Source organism: Apostichopus japonicus, chromosome 4 (genome assembly GCF_037975245.1).
Source record: "Apostichopus japonicus isolate 1M-3 chromosome 4, ASM3797524v1, whole genome shotgun sequence".
Lineage (NCBI taxonomy): Eukaryota > Metazoa > Echinodermata > Holothuroidea > Aspidochirotida > Stichopodidae > Apostichopus > Apostichopus japonicus.
The window spans coordinates 19,024,026-19,045,759 of record NC_092564.1 but is presented as its reverse complement, the minus strand read 5'-3'; the positions used below and the strand labels follow the sequence as shown (position 1 = coordinate 19,045,759).

The 21,734-nt window shown below is 37.3% G+C and overlaps 3 protein-coding genes and 1 long non-coding RNA gene across 4 annotated transcripts; 3 read left to right on the top strand and 1 right to left on the bottom strand.

Moving 5' to 3' along the window:
- Nucleotides 1-894: 894 nt before the first annotated feature.
- Nucleotides 895-4,210, top strand: LOC139966715 (uncharacterized). The gene is made up of 2 exons (XM_071970015.1): nucleotides 895-1,229; nucleotides 1,517-4,210. Exons 1-2 carry the CDS (start codon nucleotides 1,054-1,056, stop codon nucleotides 2,469-2,471), a joined length of 1,131 nt encoding a protein of 376 aa, XP_071826116.1. The 5' UTR covers nucleotides 895-1,053; the 3' UTR covers nucleotides 2,472-4,210.
- Nucleotides 4,211-7,231: 3,021 nt separating this feature from the next.
- Nucleotides 7,232-10,403, top strand: LOC139967111 (uncharacterized). Its single transcript, XM_071970831.1, has 2 exons — nucleotides 7,232-7,549; nucleotides 9,449-10,403. Exons 1-2 carry the CDS (start codon nucleotides 7,329-7,331, stop codon nucleotides 10,401-10,403), a joined length of 1,176 nt encoding a protein of 391 aa, XP_071826932.1. The 5' UTR covers nucleotides 7,232-7,328.
- A 2,126-nt stretch (nucleotides 10,404-12,529) lies between these two features.
- On the top strand, nucleotides 12,530-16,944 carry LOC139966714 (uncharacterized). The gene is made up of 3 exons (XR_011792735.1): nucleotides 12,530-14,906; nucleotides 15,195-15,398; nucleotides 16,822-16,944. It is a non-coding gene; the product is annotated as an uncharacterized lncRNA (long non-coding RNA).
- LOC139966713 (uncharacterized) lies at nucleotides 16,521-18,539 on the bottom strand. Its single transcript, XM_071970014.1, has 2 exons — nucleotides 18,004-18,539; nucleotides 16,521-17,131 (listed from the first exon to the last, which is right to left on the bottom strand). Exons 1-2 carry the CDS (start codon nucleotides 18,330-18,332, stop codon nucleotides 16,720-16,722), a joined length of 741 nt encoding a protein of 246 aa, XP_071826115.1. The 5' UTR covers nucleotides 18,333-18,539; the 3' UTR covers nucleotides 16,521-16,719.
- Between the last annotated feature and the right edge of the window lie 3,195 nt (nucleotides 18,540-21,734).

The following is a 21,734-nucleotide window of genomic DNA, read 5'->3' as shown; positions in this document are numbered from 1 at the left end:
ATTAGTCTTCAGCCCCCCCCCCCCCCACTCAAAAGTACCTTCCTACGCCACTGTATATATATATATATATATATATATATATATATATATATAGAGTAAGGCAAATAAGTCACCAAACAGAACTATTATTGTTCGATAATATGGTGATCAACGTTTCAAACCTCTGGACATACAATCAGCGTCCATTGCCTAGTGGTAAGGGTGTCCTCATATAAAGCGGGAGGCTCGGGTTCGAATCACGGTGGAGGCTGGAAGTTTTTTCACTGTTCGGGATTTCCCAACTCACTATGCTTTCATTATATACATCCATCTATGTAGACAAATATTAGGTCATAGGTTGAAAACTGTGAAAATAGCAAGGCAAGCTATTTTTTATCAGTTGGTGGTGAAAAGGTGGAAAAAATATTCCGCTGGAATGATTCCAATAATTCTTTTCTTATTTGGGACTTAAATAATACCGTAACTAATGTCGAAAATAACAATTAATCGGTCGACTCTCCTAACCGCACTGAAGTTCAATCTTCCAAGGTCATATAGTTGAAAGAACTATTTGAATATAGAAAAGATTTAATTACGCTTTGCTCTGTTATATTGCACGAATCAGTGCACATCAAAGCCATATACATATATATATATATATATATATATATATATTTATATATCTATATCTATATATGAGCCCCTTTTTTTACCACACTCAGTGAATAGATAGAAGTTAACAAATAATATTTTGAATAATTTTATACAATAAACTCGTTGGTAGGTGGGTAGGTAGATAATGGAAGGTACCTTCATTGTCGGTTCACGCCTGTATGAATACCCTCTTTTTAAAACATAATTGCTTATTAAAAATAGTATAATTATGAAGGTCATATTTATATGGCGTGAATACATCTCTGATACTGCATTCAGAATTCTAAAATGGTTCATTTGGTAAAACTGGAATCAGTTGTCGAGTGCACAGAGAACTGTACGCTGGTGTTATAGCGCAGTATATATGTATATACATATTTGTTAATATAAATATATAAATATATATATTTGTACGTTGCAATGTTTGGCGCATTGATGGAGTTGTACGCAAATTTAGTAGAGGGTTTTTGTCGCCGCATTCATTCCACAACCAATTTCGCGATACTCATTTTCACAGTCGTGTGTACGTTTGCCTTTCTAAATTCTCATGGAAACAGCTTTTTACCACAGAATCTCCCGAATAGAAAGACTTCGAGGTAAGTAGAAATAAGAGAACTTATAAGGTAACTTATAATATCTAAGTCTACGTTATACATATATATATATATATAATTTTACCCACACTGCAGTGGTACGGATGGATTCAATCTCGTAGGGTGAAGGTTTCCCCAAAACAATTAAAACAAAAATTAAATCACCACTGGCTAAAAAAGGATGTGAGATAAATTACTGATAAAACAAGTAATATTTATCAATGGATTTTTATATCATTTTACATTGTATTCTTTAAGTTTAATTATTAAACTTTATTTTCCCCTCATAGATTTATCAATAATGCTGAGAATGGATTTGAAAAACAACGAGAGGTGACAGAAATTGATCCAGAATTAGCCAAGATAATTCACGGAGGTAACTCCTTACCTAATTACTTCTTGACTCCTGGAATAGAGGATTCAGTATTCAAAAATACTACCCTCGGTTTTGTGCATTATCCTAAAGGAGGTGGCACGACCATCAAAGATTGCGTTTCTAAAATTAACCAAAAATACGGCAAAGCAGAACCGTTCACTGTCTTTGCTAAAAACGCAGGAGAAACGAAAGAGAAAATGCTAAACGGTGGCTTTGACGATGTCGATTTCTTCATGGGGACTTACGGGTTCAGTCTGTGTGAGCATTTAAAGCCGAGACGATGTGCACACTTTACCGTATTGAGAGATCCATATGATAGAATGGTGTCTCACTATTTCTTCTGTAAATATGGTGGAGGATCGAATGCACCGTGCAACCAACCGATTGAGGAATTTGCTCTTTTAGTTCGTAGCATCTTCTTCCATCAGTTGACTTGCCTTCACAAATGTCAAAAAGGCACCGCGCCAGAAGGAGGGTGGATGTGTGACAGGGAGCAGTTAGAGGTTGAGCAAATTGTCAACTACAATTTCACAGAAATTGAGATGGTTCTAAATTACGCAGAGCAACAGATGGAGGAAATGTTTGCAGTGGTTGGTATTCTGGAAGAACTGGACACTACCCTGTTACTACTGCAAGAAGCTCTGGGTATACCATTTCATGATGAATGTCAAAATAGTCATTCTAACGCAAGACCCAAAGAAAGTGAAGAACGAAAGGAGGAGAGGATTCAAGCGAAGAAATTGTTGATGGAGAATAAAGATGTTCAGAGGGCTCTAGGAGCAGATGTCAGACTATACCAGAGGGCTAAGAAAATATTTGAGAAACAAAAGGAGAGATCTCTGAACTTTAAGTCACTTGACAAAATGTAACTTAATTATGAAATATCAAAACATTTACCAAATTCAGCTGACGCATGTGTCAAATATGAATACATAAACACTGTGTTCTCAAATGCTAATACTATCTACGTTAATAAACTAATGTTATATTTATACTAATTTTTACATTATGTTATATTTTTATATCTTGTTAACATTATGTGATATTATTTTCTTGTTGTTGTTATAAGTTAAAGAAACTGTTTCGTTTTTCATATTGTTATGTTAATTATTTAGATTTTGAGTATTCTAAAATTTCGGAAGGAACAAAATGACTACAGGGGATGTCTTAGTTTGATCATAGGTCATCAGTAATGGACACAGATCTCATTATGCTAATTGTTCTTCAAAAGTATTTCTTTGAGGTTCTGATTCTTTCTATGTTACTCCCAGTCATTGATGATTGTTAGAATGGACGATGAAATATCTCAGTATGGGTAACTACTAGTAAAGCTGATTCTTCATATATAACTCCCAGTCATTGATGATTGTTAGAATAGACGATGCAAGATCTCAATAAAGATGATTCTTTCTATGTTACTCCCAGACATTGATGATTGATAGAATGAACGATGAAATATTTCAGTATGGGTATAACTACTATTAAAGCTGATTCTTTCTATATTACTCCCAGTCATTGATGATTGTTAGAATGGACGATGCAATATCTCAGCACGGATAATTGCTAGTAAAGCTGATTCTTTGTATATAACTCCCAGTCATTGAGGATTGTTAGAATGGACGATGAAATATTTCAGAATTGATAACTACTATAAGTTAAGCTGATTCTTTATATATAACTCCCAGTCATTGATTGTTGTTAGAATAGACAATGAAATATCTCAGTATGGATAACTACTAGTAAAGCTGATTCTTTCTATATAACTCCCAGTCATTGATAATTGTTAGAATGGACGATGAAATATTTCAGCATTGATAACTACTATAAGTTAAGCTGATTCTTTCTATATTACTCCCAGTCATTGATGATTGTTAGAATAGACGATGCAATATCTCAGCACGGATAATTGCTAGTAAAGCTGATTCTTTGTATATAACTCCCAGTCATTGAGGATTGTTAGAATGGACGATGAAATATTTCAGAATTGATAACTACTATAAGTTAAGCTGATTCTTTATATATAACTCCCAGTCATTGATGATTGTTAGAATAGCCAATGAAATATCTCAGTATGGATAACTATTAGGAAAGCTGATTCTTTATATATTACTCCCAGACATTGATGATTGTTAGAATGGACGATGAAATATTTCAGCATTGATAACTACTATAAGTTAAGCTGATTCTTTCTATATAACTCCCAGTCATTTATGATTGTTAGAATAGCCAATGAAATATCTCAGTATGGATAACTATTAGGAAAGCTGATTCTTTATATATTACTCCCAGACATTGATGATTGTTAGAATGGACGATGAAATATTTCAGCATTGATAACTACTATAAGTTAAGCTGATTCTTTATATATAACTCCCAGTCATTGATGATTGTTAGAATAGCCAATGAAATATCTCAGTATGGATAACTATTAGGAAAGCTGATTCTTTCTATATTACTCCCAGTCATTGATGATTGTTAGAATGGCGGATGCAATATCTCAGTATGGATAACTACTAGTAAGCTGATTCTTTATATATTACTCCCAGTAATTTAAGATTGTTATAATAGACGATGAAATATCTCAATAAAGCTGATTCTTTATATATTACTTCCCAGTAATTGATAATTGTTAGAATGGACGATGCGATATCTCAGTATGGGTAACTACTAGTAAAGCTGATTCTTTCTATATTACTCCCAGTCATTGATGATTGTTAGAATGGACGATGCAATATCTCAGCACGGATAATTGCTAGTAAAGCTGATTCTTTGTATATAACTCCCAGTCATTGAGGATTGTTAAAATATACGAGGATGAAATATCTCAGTATGGATAACTATACTAATAAAGTGACAATAAAATGATTTTTGAAGTTTACGTATGGTCTTATTTCTAAGAAAAGATGTTTATGTTGGTTGAAATTTCAACAATGATCTCTCGCACGCCAAGTGCTTTGAACAAACTCAACTCATACTGGGCCTGGTGGTTTATTTTCCTTCTTATTTTACTTTATATTGCATTTGAATGTTTGTCTCCAACGGTATGTTAGAACCTTTAATGCCTGCATTTGGGCGGCTATAGGGACCTGGAATGTTGGGAGGAATAGAACTGTTGTGGCGGTCCCTGATGCAACTCAACTTCAAACATAGAGATTACTCTTAACAGTACCTTAAGAGTTACAGTTTCTCTATTCTGCTGTAATTCCTTTGAATCAGCAGAAATTTCGCAAACCTAGACTTAAATCAGATGCTTGAAATTAACTACATAATGATTCCCTTGTGGATATATGAGATGGTGTTCTAATTTTGATTAATGTGCCATTTCCCACTCACGGTGTGCTACTTGAACTAGATACATGACTGGACCTAAAGATCCTTGTAATCCGTGCCTTCAACCCATTTGTCAGTACACATTGTAAAGTATAATACCATCACTTCACCCTCGGTCCCCATTGATGCATTGATACCTTAGGAACTTCAGCATTTGAACTCTTGTCTTTGCAAGTACACGCAAAAGTATTGAAAACTGGTTTTCAACACAAATACCCTTGTATGGAGCATTTCTTTTTAAGGAACAATTTTGTTGGTGTCTCCTTTGGTCAACGAATGTCACACAGGAAAGCAAAAATTGATCAACTTTCCGTTTGAATTTGACCACTATCAAACATGACTTTCTTCATCGACTGCTTGGACGTTCGTACAAATATCGCAACCTCGCCGTTTTGGAAGCAGGGTGCTTAACATCACTTCTGATATAATGATTTATGCCTTAATTGCTGTTGCCAAAAAAATGAAGTTGTATAGATTTCATTAAAACTACTTCTGGCCATCATTTCGAGTGGAGCATCAACTCCTATGAGACACATATTGCCTAGAAAAAGGCCAGCAAATTCAACGATAATCCTGTGCCATGGCATTGTGGGTCATTTCCAATGATTTGTAATTTGCTTTTGGATGGGACGAGTTGGAACGCTTTGACACAATTCTACTGGTTGTTCAATCGCACATCTATAACCTGGCCAATAAACATGCATATACATGCAAATATATGACATACATGTATATACATGAATGTACATGTTACATACACACATACACACATATATACATGCATATACATGTATAAACATGCATATACAAGCATATACATGTACGTGCATATACATGTTATACATGCAAATATATGGCACACATGCATGTACATGTTAAAATGCATAAACATGCATATACATGCTAACATCAGCCAGTTGGGACAATTTCCTAAATTTTACTTTATCTAAAATGCCTTAATTCATTCACTAATACTTTTAGCTCATCAGACAACTTACCTTTGATAGCTAGCGGTAAAGGTCTTGGCTAATCAAGTTGTGGTTTAAAAGTCATTTGATTTAATTCCAAGTTTTGCAACTCTTGACCTAATCCTAACTTCTGAATTTTGTATAATATTTCTTTTTTGCCTATCATTAACATTCAGTAGACAGGTACACACAATTAATCTGTTGCCAATCTAATGGTAAGTGTGCCAACCAATTCCGACCAAACAAGGCAGAGCCATTATCATCAATGACAAACAGTGGTAGAGATTTTTTTATACTGTTACACCTAACCTACACAATACATTTGCCTATTAAGGGAATTTCCTCTCCTGCATGGAGCATTTGCGTATTAATATAGAGTACACCAAATACGTCATGGCGCTACATCACTTCTCAACAAGAACCATATGCAAATTTGCTATAAGATGGGTAACAAAGGGAATCTGTGCAAAAAGAATTGAGATCTCAATTCATGGAATCCGGTCGCAGACAAACTTTATCCTTGTTGATATTTTAAGTATCTTGTTGTACCAATTGCTGATAATAATGCACCTATGTAGCTAGGTATGTCGACTGTATGTTGTACCTATACGAATACAACCAAGGGCGGCGGAACCGGGGGGGCACAGGGGGCACGTGCCCCCCCCCCCCACTTTTCCTCAGATTAAAAATGTGCCCTTTTTCTACATAAAAATTGAGGTGTCTCAAGTTAGCAAGAGGCCAGGGAACCAGAATGAACACTCGGGAAGGGCCGTTTCCGGCCATCTGAGGGGTTTGAAAAACCAAAATTTTCTTGTACGCTCCGCGCCAACCGATGGTGACGCTCCGCTAAGATAGTCGTGCATACAACTTTGCAAATCCTGGCTACGCCCCTGACTTTTAATGAATTTCTGTGGGTCAAACTCAAAGCTATTTCGAATGGGAAAAAATTGTTAAGATATTAACAAGAAATAAACTCTAATTCGGAAGATTCCTACATTAGCAACTAGCATGATTTCGCCTCATTTTGTCTCAAAAGAAAACTTGTTCCCTTGTTTCCCAATTTGCACATTGGATATTATGCATATTTTCCTTGAGGGGGGGGGGGGGTGTTGATGGAGTGATGTGTATACGCAAATAAGATAATGAAATAAGAGTTATAAAGGGTACTAAATATAAGGCTGCATCAGTCCAATCGAATTTCTGCAAAGTGCCCTTTGATGTCGGTGCCCCCCCCCCCAGATTAAAAGTGCTTCCGCCGCCCTTGAATACAACGCAGTTTATAGTAATAGACTGTAGTATTCCGGTTAAACTTATTTCGGTACCTGGAAATGAGGACTGGAACAGGCTGACTGCTTAAAATAAGAGACCTCTTTCACTCTGCCTGCGATTACATTGTGCAAATTTCAGAAGAAGCTTGAAAAGCCAAATATGCAGCAAAAACGTGCTATTAGATGGATAACGGAATACCCCGTCGAGGAGAACATCGGACGCATTGCTATACACGCAAATTTGGTGAACAGAATTTGCCGTGACGTGCGTTCAAAAAGATTTTACGGTATTTTGGTTTTAACAGCTCTGTGTTTAATTTCACTGCAGTCTTCGAAACACAGACACATGCCTGGGTATGTTGCAGACGTTAAGACTTCTAGGTAAGTTTCCTGCAAACATAAGCCTACATGAAGTAATGCCACTTTAACGCAACTCAACTACTCTCCTATATATGTTGGTGTTAGAGATTTTGCATAAAACTCAGATTTTGCATATGAAATTGTCGCTGACATGATTGACTCTTATACGCGATATAACTAATAGCATTTTGGCGGGGGTGGGGTGGGGGCGGGGGAGACGGGGAGCCGTATCCAACATGTTTTTTTTTATATCATCAGTCAGTTACAACCCCAAAACGAGTTCATCTTTTGATTTTCCAAGATAGCACCCGTAGTAATGGTTCAAATCTTCTCCGACTGAACTGAGAAAATCTTGACTGAGATATCCCCTGAATGACGATCGGAGGGTGGGGGCATGGCCTTCCGCCCTACTGCTAAAATAAGCTAGAAATAAACCATACAACAACATTGATCAATATTTTGACTTTTACGTAAAGACTGGGATACAATAGTCGGATAGAATTTCGTTGATATAGGCTTACGGATCTGGTCGTAAACAGAACCCGTAGATAGATAGAGAGTTGCAAAAAATCACATTTCGTTGCCAGTTTGTATCCAATGTGAGATTTCGTGTATTTGATACCTATGGTATAGTTCTCTTCCACACTGGTTGATACCAGCAGTATTTAATTCTGTAAAACTTTCACCAACGGTCACTGTTGGGAGACCGTTCGTGGCGGGGGTGTTGTTACCCCAACCTCTCACCCCTTCCCTTCTTTCCCCTGATGAGAATTCATGAGCCTTGTAACACTAGAGTAGTGCTTCGATCTCTTGGCTCCTGCGTCGGTGAGTCACGACTCCAAAAATTGTATAAAAGTTTTTTGTACATACACAGATAATTTTATATATCTTATACTGACAACTATGAGGAAGGGGCGGAGAGGGGAATCTGATGTCATTTTTTTGGCAAGCCATGAAATAAGTTTCGGTTGGTGAATAGGGAATATTTTTTGATGACGGTTACCACTGTTGCTGCTTCATCACGAAACATGTCTGGCGGAGACTAGTGGAAAATGTCAGGTATGAAAGAGTTTGCGTTCTTCCAGTCGATGCTCAGCCTTTATAAGACTATAAATTCAGGAGCCAATGGAGCAATCAACTTTGTTGTCAAATATTGAATGGGTTTGATGAACAGAAAGTCCAGCTGCCTATTATCTGTTGTTATATATACGGCTCTGGTCATATAAATGAAATAACGCCCTCTGTTTTCCCCCATCTCATTTATTGGTAATCGCATTTGTCTTTCAAGTCTCCATTTTTTAGCATTCTTTAGCATTTTTTAGCAAAAAGATAAGAAAAGAGAAACACAAACCAATTTCACTTATAAATCCTTAAAGCAATCATTGTAAATATCAACTAACGCTTTGTTTTTGTTCTTTCTTAATACGTGAAGTTGAACCTCGAGAAGAATTCAAATTTATAACGGAAAATCGTTGAATCAGGCTTGGCTAATTGTTCTTACCTTTAAAGATATAATATTTTGCATGTAACATAAACAATTTAAAAGGATTACAACCGTTATCAGTTACTCCAAAACTTACAGATTTACGTTTATCTCATTATCTGAATTGCCAAAGGAGAATTTTTTAACATTTATGCGAAATAAAGCGCCCTCTGTTATATTATCTCGCACCTTGATTGACAATTTTCTAATTATTGTGCTTGGTTCTCGCGACTTACACAGTGGCTCAGTTCTCATGTCTCATCGGGTACAAAACACCACCACTATAGCATCATGCAATTGCTTTTAGGGGTGAATTTGTTATTGACATAAAATTTCAATGAAAGAATGTTGTATTTTACATCCCAGAATAGGAAAAGCTATGCAATAGCTTTTGTAAACTATAAACCAAAAATAAATTGCTCTTTTCTGCTTCACAGATTCCTCAATTATGCTGATGATGAAGCAAGCAATCAACAACAGAAGGCAATGAGTGGTCCAGATTTAGCCAAGATAATTCACGGAGGTAACTCCTTACCTAATTACTTCCTGACTTCTGGAATAGATGATTCAGTATTCAAAAATACTAGCCTCAGTTTTGTGCATTATCCTAAAGGAGGTGGCACGACCATCAAAAATTGCGTTTCTAAAATTAACCAAAAATACGTCAAAGCAGAACCGTTCACTGTCTTTGCTAAAAACGCAGGAGAAACGAAAGAGAAAATGCTAAACGGTGGCTTTGACGATGTAGATTCTTTCATGGGGACTTACGGGTTCAGTCTGTGTGAGCACTTAAAGCCGAGACGATGTGCACACTTTACCGTATTGAGAGATCCATATGATAGAATGGTATCTCACTATTTCTTCTGTAAATATGGTGGAGGATCGAATGCACCGTGTAACCAACCGATTGAGGAATTTGCTCTTTTAGTTCGTAACGTCTTCTTCCATCAGTTGACTTGCCTTCACAAATGTCAAAAAGGCACCACACCAGAAGGGGGATGGATGTGTGACAGGGAGCAGTTAGAGGTTGAGCAAATTGTCAACTACCATTTCACAGAAATTGAGATGGTTCTAAATTACGCAGAGCAACAGATGGAGGAGATGTTTGCATTGGTTGGTATTCTGGAAGAACTGGATTCTACCCTGTTACTACTGCAAGAAGCTCTGGGTATACCATTTCATGATGAATGTCAAAATAGTCATTCTAACGCAAGACCCAAAGAAAGCGAAGAACGAAAGCAGGAGAGAATTCAATCCAAGAAATTGTTGATGGAGAATAAAGATGTTCAGAGGGCTTTAGAAGCAGATGTCAGACTATACCAAAGGGCGAAGGAAATATTTGAGAAACAAAAGGAGAGATCTCTGGACTTTAAGTCATTTGACAAAAAGTAACATTATTATGAAATGTCAAAACATTTACCAAATTCAGCTGACGTATTTGTCATAACTATATATAAACCCTAAACACTGTGTTCTCCAAATAATATGCTTATACTATCGACGTTAATTATAGTATGTTAAATTTATATTTCTTTTTACATGATGTTATATTATTATATATATTAGCCTGTACCTTCTTATTATTTGACACCGATTTTGTGAGCCTGAAACCGCATGGAGCACACAAATCAGTCAGGCCCTTTGTCAGTTCCATGGCTTTGGATATGTCTGAAGTTGTTGTCAGACAGTCGCCTGTGTAGAAAGAATCCCCGATAGCTTTCCGTACATCAGGACTATATATATGTCCATGGTCTCCTCCGGTCCTCTAGAGTACATTGTTGGCGATGGCTGATGGTCATACGGCTCCACACAGGTGACGAGTCATTCTGTAAATCTTTAACTCTTCTTCCTTATTGCTCCTCCACAGCAATCTGAGGGCATCATGATCTCAAGGGTACTACAACTTGAAGGAACATTCGTTCGATATATGCCATGACAGCAACTTTCTCTTCTCTAAATCTGAGGACACCTACCATTCTGTTCATGATGTCCGGCCCCTGTAGAAGCAAGTCGTTGAGGAAGACACTGGCTTTTCAGCTTCAAAATCAAAGACCACACTTACTTTGCCTGGCTTCTTGTCACTGATAACAGGGCTGTGGGAAAGATACCACTCCTTGGCCTTAGACGTGCTCTCATAATCTTGCTCCATGTACTTACGATCGTACATCTAGTTCATGAACTCTACATACTTAATTTTCAGCTCTGGGTCTCGTTGAAACCGTCTTTCTAGTATTTCGACCTTTTCGTAGCTTGGCCCTTGTTGTTGGGTAGGATCGAGTTTGGATCCATCCATGGCAGGGGAATGACATAACTCCCTCCTACCAACTTGATGCCATCCTCCATAATCTCGACAAATGTCTTGTCTACTACTGACATCCCAAGTCTCTCTGTCCCTTGACGTTCAGGAAAGTCTGTCTTTGTGGCTTGTCGGACCAATTGTGTCAACTGATAATGGTCCTCGACGGCTCTCGCCTCCACTTTATTCACGGTGTGAGTATTCGAGGACGAACCTGGTCTCACAATGCTCCACGGGATCCAACCCAGAAGAGAACGTTGGGCAAAAGATGAGCCCTGCGGGCCTGTAGTCGTCTGACGTGGCATATATAAACGGGTAAGGGCGTTCCCTACCATCAAGCCGATATCTGCATCAATCTTCCTAAGTGAGACTTTGCCCCTTAGATGGTCCCAGACATCAACATCTTCTTGGGTTGGTATGTGTCCTCTAGGAGGAATTCTTTGGTGTAGACATTGGGCAGATTTATGTCCCTACCCCATCCAAGTAACTGATTGCCAAGTTGAATAATTTAATCCTAAACGTTACATAAATGAAGTAATGACAAATCATACCAACTAGACCGTAATTCTCACTGATGTTTTTTAGCCTGATACAAACGTTCCCGCATCTACAGAAGGATGAAATTAAAGAGAACTTAGAAAAGATTAACACAGCTTACAAGCTGTGGGTGTTGCCATGCTTGTTGATAGTATCAGCATCCAAAACCGTTGGGCGCCCTCGCTAGTAACTCGTATCTACACCGCAACAGCTCATGTTAGCAATACTTTACATTTCTTACGTGCTGTTTTATTGAGACTATGATATACAAATATCGTCATAAACTATGCTGCGAGCCTGCATGAGAATCTGATTGAAATAGCTGCACGATCCAAGTATAACTTTGCAATTGTGCAGACAGGAATACGACACTATGTCTAGTCCCTCCCACCCATGAGTTCACCACCTCCTTTCCCTACGTGTCACTCATGCATTCAAAGGTAACCGTGATAGAGTGCATTCGCTTCTCCAAGCCCAAAGGGAAGAATCGAAAACTGCGAATAATAATGCAAGTAGACAGAGTAGAAATGCAGATACAGCACATACCCAAGAATAAAACTAGTAGCGTAGATGATTCAATTATGAGTTTATGACACACATATAGGACTTTCTACCGGCAAAATATACTCATTGCCGAATACATCTCTTTAATTTCTATTCTATCTAGCTTTTACTATTTGTTACCAACATGGACTTCTATATTTTTATCATATTAGAACAAAAAATATGAAATTCACGACAACTTCCATAGAACTTGTATGTTCGTCTAGAATGGCTCCGTTTCAAATATCTAACGTTCCGTTGCTATGGTAAAATCAAGAACTTACAGAAAGTGCGTCCGCCATATAGTTATAGTAACAGGTAGCCTACCTAGGCTACACTCGTTATAAATATTAAAGTCTAAACAAGCAAAATAATAATAAATGGATAGCATATACATTGAATTTTTAGCATACACAATATATATTTCTTCATTTCCTCTCCGCGGTTTTTTCTCGACGTTTTCATTAAATATGCATAATGATTACACGTAAAAGTTGGTTATAGATGGCGCTTTCAACTTCTCGTGCCATTCTGGCAATGAAACGTAGTAACCAACGTCTTGCTGGTACAATCCCGACCAAACATTTTAACTCGCCTGCAGACATTCCTACGCTGCTTCCAGAAAGCATAAAGTGCCATCAAAATCCCTCAATTGTTATTAAGGAATCTTTTGGACACTTTTCGTGACTCACCACTATGCACATAATGTATAGCAAACACATGAATTCAAAAGCATTCCACACATGCCTAGGCTATAGGCTATGCACAGGTTAAGCCTAATTTAGGTAACTTCACAGACAGACAGGCAGCTTCAGACAATGTAAAAAATTACAATCCACGTGCACTATGTTTGTCTTCAAATGTCGTCTTTACTGCAACCCGATCATTGGATACGCTCGAACAATTAAGAAGAAGAACGATGTGAAGATACACCCAACGTGTAGACTACACTGCATGCAGTACGTGTTGGTATGGACGCCCATAAAATGACAACAACATTTTGCCATTGACAAACCATTGTGTATGACGGTATAGTAAACACCGGTAAGGCCGGTTCATAGTTGCTGCGACTGCGCATACGCACCCGACAATGCGACTGTCGGTTTCAAAAATAGATACGCATTAAATTTGCGTTCGCGTGTGGAAACGCACGCGCTACTTTTGTTCATACTTTACTTAAAAAATCGTATACGTAAGGTGGCCAAGTGCAGAGTGCATCACTTTTCAGCAATCCTTTTCCTGTAGACCTGTCATTGATTGATTCGTGAAAATGGATGGAATTGAGGAAATGTTACTTCTGTCACTACTGTTGCTGGCTCATCATCGACGTCAGTCAAGACCAAAAGGGCGGCGATGGTATATCCGCCCTTTGAATCAGCAAAGAAGTGAAAAGGGTGAATTCCATTCCATATGATGAAGAAACCCACCATCGCTACTTCCGGATGTCGAGGGTTCGCTTTGATGCTCTTTTGCAAGAAGTGGGACCTCGACTTGTTCATTTTGGAACTCACCGGTATCCCATCAGCCCATCTCAACGGTTGGCAGTAACGTTGAGACTGCTAGCAACAGGCGACTCACATCAAACTGTTGCAATAAGTTTCAGACTGGGAAGAGTCAACCGTAAATGGCATATTCAAGGAAACGGCAGCCGCGATTTGGAATTCACTTCATAATGTTGTGTTAAAATTTCCGACGAAGGAAGATTGGCAAAGAATTGCTAGAGAGTTCTGGTCGTACTGGAACTTTCCTGTGTGCCTTGGCGCAATTGATGGCAAACATGTTGTTGTACCGTCACCTGCAAACTCAGGTTGGTTTAAATGTTTTTCAATTTTATCAATTTTGGGGTTGTTCATTCATGGAGTGAAAATTTATCGCCAAACTTTCTACACCAGAAATAGTGTCTCGTAGATTTAAACTAAAACTATAGGGCCTAAGATAGGAAATAATATAGCGATCATAGTAGGCCTATTATTGAAAATTACAGACACGAAGAACGAACGCAAGGCATGTTATTGTTCTTGGTTTGTTTATTTCCCGCAGTGTCAAAGGGATTCAATTACATTTTAAAGCATCAAAACAAAACAAGGTGATAAAAAGCACAATGACATAGGCCTAACAGTACAAGCGATACTGCTGAAGGTCCATTAAAAAGCAAGGCTTGCTCAACTTGACCATAGTCTAGATGGCAAACACACGTCAGTCCCGTTTATTTGCGAATATAAATTTGTTTCATAATTTTGAAGGAAGTGACTTTTTCAACTACAAGGGAACATTCTCTATTTTACTGATGGCAGTTGGAGATGCGCAATACAAATTTGTCATGGTTGACATTGGTGTATTTGGTTGAGAGAGTGATGGTGGGGTATTCAGTGAAAGCGAATTTGGGAAGCAGTTAAACACTGGTACACTCAACATCCCAGATCCAAGAGCACTCCCAGGAACCAACACAATAGTTCCGCCGGTGTTTGTTGGGGACGAAGCTTTCCCATTGAAGCCGAATCTGATGAGACCTTTCCCAGGTATGCAACTTACAAGTTTTGTTACCAGATGAATCTCTTGCCACGGGTTCAAGTGTTTTCCAGCGTCTGAATTTTTTTTTTTTTTTATAAATGCTACCTATTATTTGTTTCAATGAAACTTACATTCTTAGACCACTATTTATAAATCTTCTACTTTGACATAAAACAATAATCTCATTTGCTCATTTGAAACGTTTGACATGTGTAAAATGTACTTTTTTTCTTCTTGTTTTTTTTTTCTGCGATCAAAGGACATAACATTTATATTTTTCATCATCTGCTGAACAGGATCAAACTTGGACCATGAACACAAGATATACACTTATATCGACTCAGCAGAACAAGACGAATAGCAGAGAATGCATTCGGCATTCTCGCTGCACGTTGGCGGATCTTTCGTCGACCAATCGATTAAGCACCAGAATTGGTGTGTAATGTTGTGAAAGCGACAATCTGCTAGCTACACAATTATCTGAAAGATACTGCCTTCAGGTAAGTGCACAACTCAAGTAAACTGCACAATCATTCAGGATTGAAAACGAACTTTATTAACTTAAAATAAAAAATAGAGTTTTAAACAAACGAAGGAAATGATTAAATTAATTTGTTTGTGTAAAATATGCAAACAACAATGGTTGGAATATATATATAAATTTCAAATCTGTAAACGTCCGTTTCAAATTCGTTTCTTCCTTTGTGCTTGTAAACTATTTTTCGAATAGGCATGGTATCTTTTTCAGATAGGTCTAAATGTTTAAAATATATAGAATTAGATGGTTTATTGTTACATGCTTATGTGGAGGCCTATCGCCGCCTTTCCTCGCTTTGGGGAGCTGTTGATATTGTAAAACATTGTTAGAAACGACCCCTTTGAAGAAATGTTTATTTTTAGAGAAAGAGGTAGTTTATCACCCAGACAATTGAGTCTGAGAGCACACAATTCTGTATGCAACACGGGTGTTTTATCTTTCGATATTTTCTTGCAACTTCGATGACCGATTGAGTCCAAATTTTCACTGGTTTATTATTTTATGCATAAGCTGGGATACACCAAGTGAGGATACTGTCTTTGACAATTACCAAAAGTATACCCTGCCTTTAAAGTAATATTTTTTTTATTTAATTATAGGTTTTCCCGGCCAATTTCAACAAAAAATTCATTCAGGTTAATACCAGGCTCATTCAATTTCGTTTGAAAATAAATGCTGGGCTACACCAGCATTCAATGGTTAAAATGGGTCATTCACTTTCAGCACTTGAGCATTCACTTTACAAGTAAGATCATTCAAATTCATTTAGTCTTTCAATTTCGTCAAAGCCAGTCGCCGAGGCTGGTCAACCATTCAATTTAATCAATGAGCAAACATTTTCCAAAGGTGTGCATTCAAATTCGTTTCTGGTGTCAAACGAGATTTGGCCCTCACAGAATGGCAGCTACGAATAGGAGACCGCGAGGCAGCACGAGAAGCAGGAGTCAATCTCCAACAGTGGAGAGGTGATCTCCTACAAGAAGTGGCCCAACAGAATGTGGGAGAAATGCAATAATATCGAAAGAGAAACTCTAGTTTGATTCGACTAGAAAAATCGCGTGAATTTGAAAGCGTGTAAATGAAATTGAATTTTTTTTTTTTTGAAATTGGCCGGGAAAACCTATAGTATCCTGAATAACATTTATAGTAACACAAACAATATACAGAGTGAATAGATTCTCATTAAAAGTCTAAAACAATCAAAATCCAATGTTGGTATCAATCCAGGTTACATTTGCCCCAATGGCCGGGTTAGTAAAAACCGATTTGGCTGGACCCAAGGCCTAACTTACGGTGGCAGTAAATATGAGGTCTTCCTGCTGAAACAGCACCTCCTGAATTTTGAGTTTACACAGGGCTTTCTCTCTCGGTGAAAACTTTTTCAGAGTTGCACCGATTATCCTACCAAACAGGCTATCTTCATCTTCATCTGCTCTCAATATTATATGGGCGAGTCTGTCCAGGATGGCCATGTCCACAGCGTCGACTCTCTTAGCTTTCTTGGCTTTGATCGATTCATCTGGAGAACAACTCTTTCGCTTTTGTCCTTCATTTGGAGGAGATGAAGATGTGCTTGATGATAGGCTTGATGATGGCTCTTTGGTAGGCGTCAAATGGTTTAGGATGGTGCTTTCTAAATCTTCTTCGGAACCTAGTGTATCATAGCTCCGGTCTTTATATTCTAGCATTTCAGATCTGTGAATTATTAATGTAAATTTTACAGATAATTATATTATGTTGGACTGGCCATGGTCTAATAAATCATTATGTTGCTTTCAATGGGGTAGTTTGATCTTGGCGATTTTAACTAACAATCCTCTCGAGCAAGTGGATTTCCATTAAATTCGTTGAGAAATTTGTGGACCAAACTAAAGAACTGTGGTTCTGAAAATAATTGATAGTTCAAATTAATCTTTTTATGACATCTTTCTTGATTCTGTTCCTAATATACTGAAGGCCTATTTGTCATGATTTAAATGTACACTTTGTTATAAAAACAAATCAAATAACGTTGGTTATGAATGCACCTGCCGGACGATGTAGTTAATTATTATTCAAAGATGTGAGGGCCTCGTTACAATAGTATAAAAAGCTTTTCTGTACTATTTTGCGAACATGATATTGATCTTAAGTACTTTTAGTAGTACCTTCCTTTTTTAGCTAGAGACTTATGTCCTTATATAAATTGCTATCTTGAGGAAATTTGTCAACAATGCATAATGCTAAACTTGTATAGTGTATTTTGACACAAAACTGTTTCTCGAAAACGACAAGTAATTTTATGGCTTGTTTTATGGCGTCTCTTGAAAATGAAAAATAGACGATTTGAATGATATAGGACATAGAGTAGACCCGACTCTCCCAAAACCCAATGAGGTATACATTCAGTGGAGCTACATCTTTAACATTAACAACTATTATACATTTATTAATTTAACAAGTTATTTCTAATTAAATTTTGTTGGACTCATTATTGTTTCTCTTTAAATATTTTTCACATGGGTGCATTTAAAAACTTGAAAAATGGTTGATTTGAATTAAACCACTAAAAATACGTTTAAATTTACCTGACGCCCATGTTTGTTTCCGTTTTTCTGTGCTTGACGTGGTCTCCAAGAAAAGACATGACTTCATAGTATGGCCACTTTGTTTGCCTTTTGGCCCCGTCTCCACGTTTGGTCTTCATGCTCTTCTTTACTTTCACAAAAGCATCGCGCAGTTTCCTCCATTTGTCCTTACATTCTTTCCAATCTTTGCTGCATATTTTCCCAATTTCTTTCCATGAATTGACTGCCCTCTCTGTGTCTCGGTACTCTCTCAATGATGTATTGTAGAGGTTTGGAAACAGGCGCACTGTTTCAATAAGCTTTTCATCGTCACTAATTAGTTTTGCCATCACTGCGAATGAATACGCATCCGACAAAATGTTGAAAAATTTCAATATGTCCGACTACGCATCCAATAAGTGTGCACGACCCTTTTTTATTTTCAAAAAGTTCGTACGCAGCAGCGCAATTTGATTACGCACTGCGCGTCCATTTACACACAGCGGATCGAACGAAATAGGTCTGCGCGCTGCGTACGCAGTGAAAACGCAGCGAGTATGAACCGGCTTGTAGTTAGATATAAGCGCACGCACGGAGGTATAACCTATACGTACAACATGTACAGATATTTCGGAGTGCGCGCGTCTGAGTTTGTACTGAAATTATCATGAGCGCTTTGGTATCATTGTATGCATGTGTATGCATGTGCACACGGTACGGGAACGACAAAAGTCAGACAGTACTATCGCGCTATAGCTAATAAGCCTATATAAATTGTGTGCAGTAGAAGACTGTGTTGGTTGCTCCAGCGTGTTATACAAGATGGTTAAGTTGTTACGCAAAGAAGATCGCATGCAGCAGTTTAAATTTAAGCGCGGATCGCGCGCGTCTGATTTTGTGCTGACATCATTGTGAGCGCAGCGCTCTGGTATCCAGGTGCACACGGGAACGACAAAAGTCAGACAGTACTATCACGCTATGGCTAATACGCTAATTGTGTGCAGCAGAATACTGTGTTGGTTGCGCCAGCGTCACGCTGTGTTATACAAGACGGTTAAATTGTTACCCAAAAGAAGAGGTGCATGTAGGAGTTAAATTGTATGTGCACAATATCTCAGCAATATGTAACTATTTCGTGATAGAAGAAAAATTACAAATCTAACCGAATTGCTAATGTTAACAGCTGACTGACATTTATAAAGTCAGAATGTTGTGTATTTCAGTCACTGTTGACAAACCTCTTAGAGTTTTAATCTGGAGCTTTCTCCTATACATTGCTGTTATAGACGTCGTACCACAATTAATCGCTCCATTGAGGCTTACTCACTGCATTCGTCAACAAATAATTTCGAAAACGCTTTATATCACCTTCAAACATCTTTATATTTGACACCATGTACTTTGCCAAAATTTGCTGTTCCACTTACAGGCAGTAAAAAACACGATAAAGGTGACTAAGAAATATGTCAATACGAGCACTGCATTAGGTCATGTTACGTCTTTTCTTTGTCGACTGATAACCTTTCGTGCGACGCCACATTGCTGAAATTGTACGTGTACTAAAATCTACGGAGCTGTTGTGGTGACATAAAGATATGGATATTGGGTTTGCTGAGACAAACAGCTCGATTTCTGATTTTTTTCTGCGGTTCGCTATTGATAAGATAAATGAATATATAAATATAATTAATAATACAATATTTAGGATGACGTGAGGAGAGTGGGATGTGACATTACACGGGGGTTACATTCATATTTGGGGTCTGGGGTGAACTACTGTACTGGGCACAAAAGGAATATGGAATGTCTCATAATACTTATAGAAAAATGAAGACTTCAACAAGAAAGGCCGTCAAGCACATGGGAATGGGGTATGTGTTGAACTGGAAAACTATGCAAAGCCAGGAATAGATTCTTTCCTAAAAGTAAAGTTAGTTGCACACTTGCCTTGACATATGCTTCAAATCAACAGGCAGAGAGTTAATAACAAATTGTCTTAAAACCACACAGAAACTGAATAAAACAGTAACCACTCAGCAGATATTAGTATCATTCTCCTGATTCCACGTTATATATTTGCTCAAACATGCTTTTACATTCCATTGCAACAAAAAAACAGAATGTACCTTAATTAAATACTTTTTGGCACGGTATTACAAACATGCAGATCATAGTAAGGCACTCAATGCCATTATAAATGCAATTCCCAATCCACCAATATATATAATATATATGATATAATATATGACATATTATAGATATGATATATTATCTAAGTACAACGGAACTATACAACCTAGAGGGCAATCCATGGAGTTACAGATCTCATCTCCTTCATGACTGAAGTGATTAATGATTGGATTATTTTTGAAAGCATCTGGTTGTTATCTCAAAAAATTTAAGATATGTCCCATTATTCTAAACATATCTTTTGGTTTGATGACTTTTTACTGACAAGCTACAGGTACTGGCCAAAAAAAAAAAAATGGGGGGGTATTTGACCTCTGACGTCACCAATCACACACTGGCAGGCACTATAGGTTTCACGGTCAGGCACCTACCCACAAAGTTTGAACTTTATCGGACTTACCGTCTAGGAGTTTGCAGCACAATTTCTGCTCGCACACACACACTCACTTCCTAATATTTCTGATGTGGGGGTGAAATGCAATATCTCATCTCAATATGAGATGAGATATAAACAAGGAGTTGTATTGTAGAACAAAGTAAATTTAACATTTATAAGTCATTGTGAAAATAATTAAAAAATGAACATTCACAATATCCGTGCACTACTTTAACTTCTTCCTTTTCTTATTCACCATTGGCAGTGATAGTGGAACTCTTTGGCTATTTTCAGCCAACAACAAGGTCAAGTTTGGAAGACACAACCACAACCCAACCCCCCACCCCCAAAAATAGTTTAAGGCAACATGCTTGAAAAAAAAACCCAACAACTACCAAAAACAGAAACAAATCATAATTTGGAAAAATTCCCACTTTGTAGTTTTTCTAATGTTCAAATGATCAATTTGATGATTCTATGCTGTTTATTATTTCAGATTCATGGTTAGTATTTTTGGGTTGTGTTTCCTACCAGAGTGATATTTCAAACAACCTAAAGAGTATATACTCCAAAGGAGAAATTGTTTCAAAAATTTATATAAAAGTCATTTATGAGTGATGTTTTCATACATGGTTTTCTTACAATTTTACATGAATACATTTACAAAAGGCCAACATTATATTTTCAAACACTATAACCTTTATCGCAACAGTTTGCATATGTAATCCGACTTTGGGCAACAGGTAAACAACATGAAAGCTATTAACATTTAATTTTCAAGATTTTCAAAAATTATGATTGTTTAAGTTCACTGTAAAGACAAAATACTGAGCTGCTGTCACTAAATAATTATGTATACTTCATTTCGTGAATACTAAAATAAATAGATCTTTTTATGAAATAAATAAAATTTGACTTTCTCTTTTAGAATGTTATAGTCTTTGGCTATGTACCCTGGTACGACTTATTTTTACAAAATCTCCGAAACGATTTCAATAAATTTAATGTTCTACATCTTGAAATAAGTAGCTGCATAGTTGTTTATAAGGACATCTCATTCATTGCTTGAAATATGAGGCAGCTGGTCACAGAGGAAAAGTATCAAACATTAACAAGAAAGAATAATGGTTTATGTCATAAAAGCATTATTCAGAATTGATATTCAGAGATTCTTGTAACAGGACTT

Bases quoted from the DNA above. Each gene is read 5' to 3' on its own strand.
- LOC139966715 (XM_071970015.1), top strand. From the start codon at position 1,054: ATGTTTGGCGCATTGATGGAGTTGTACGCAAATTTAGTAGAGGGTTTT. The intron at 1,230-1,516 runs GTAAGTAGAAAT...TTCCCCTCATAG, and splicing joins CCGAATAGAAAGACTTCGAG to ATTTATCAATAATGCTGAGA.
- LOC139967111 (XM_071970831.1), top strand. From the start codon at position 7,329: ATGCAGCAAAAACGTGCTATTAGATGGATAACGGAATACCCCGTCGAG. The intron at 7,550-9,448 runs GTAAGTTTCCTG...TCTGCTTCACAG, and splicing joins GCAGACGTTAAGACTTCTAG to ATTCCTCAATTATGCTGATG.
- LOC139966713 (XM_071970014.1), bottom strand. From the start codon at position 18,332: ATGGCAAAACTAATTAGTGACGATGAAAAGCTTATTGAAACAGTGCGC. The intron at 17,132-18,003 runs GTAAATTTAAAC...AATAATTCACAG, and splicing joins GAAACAAACATGGGCGTCAG to ATCTGAAATGCTAGAATATA.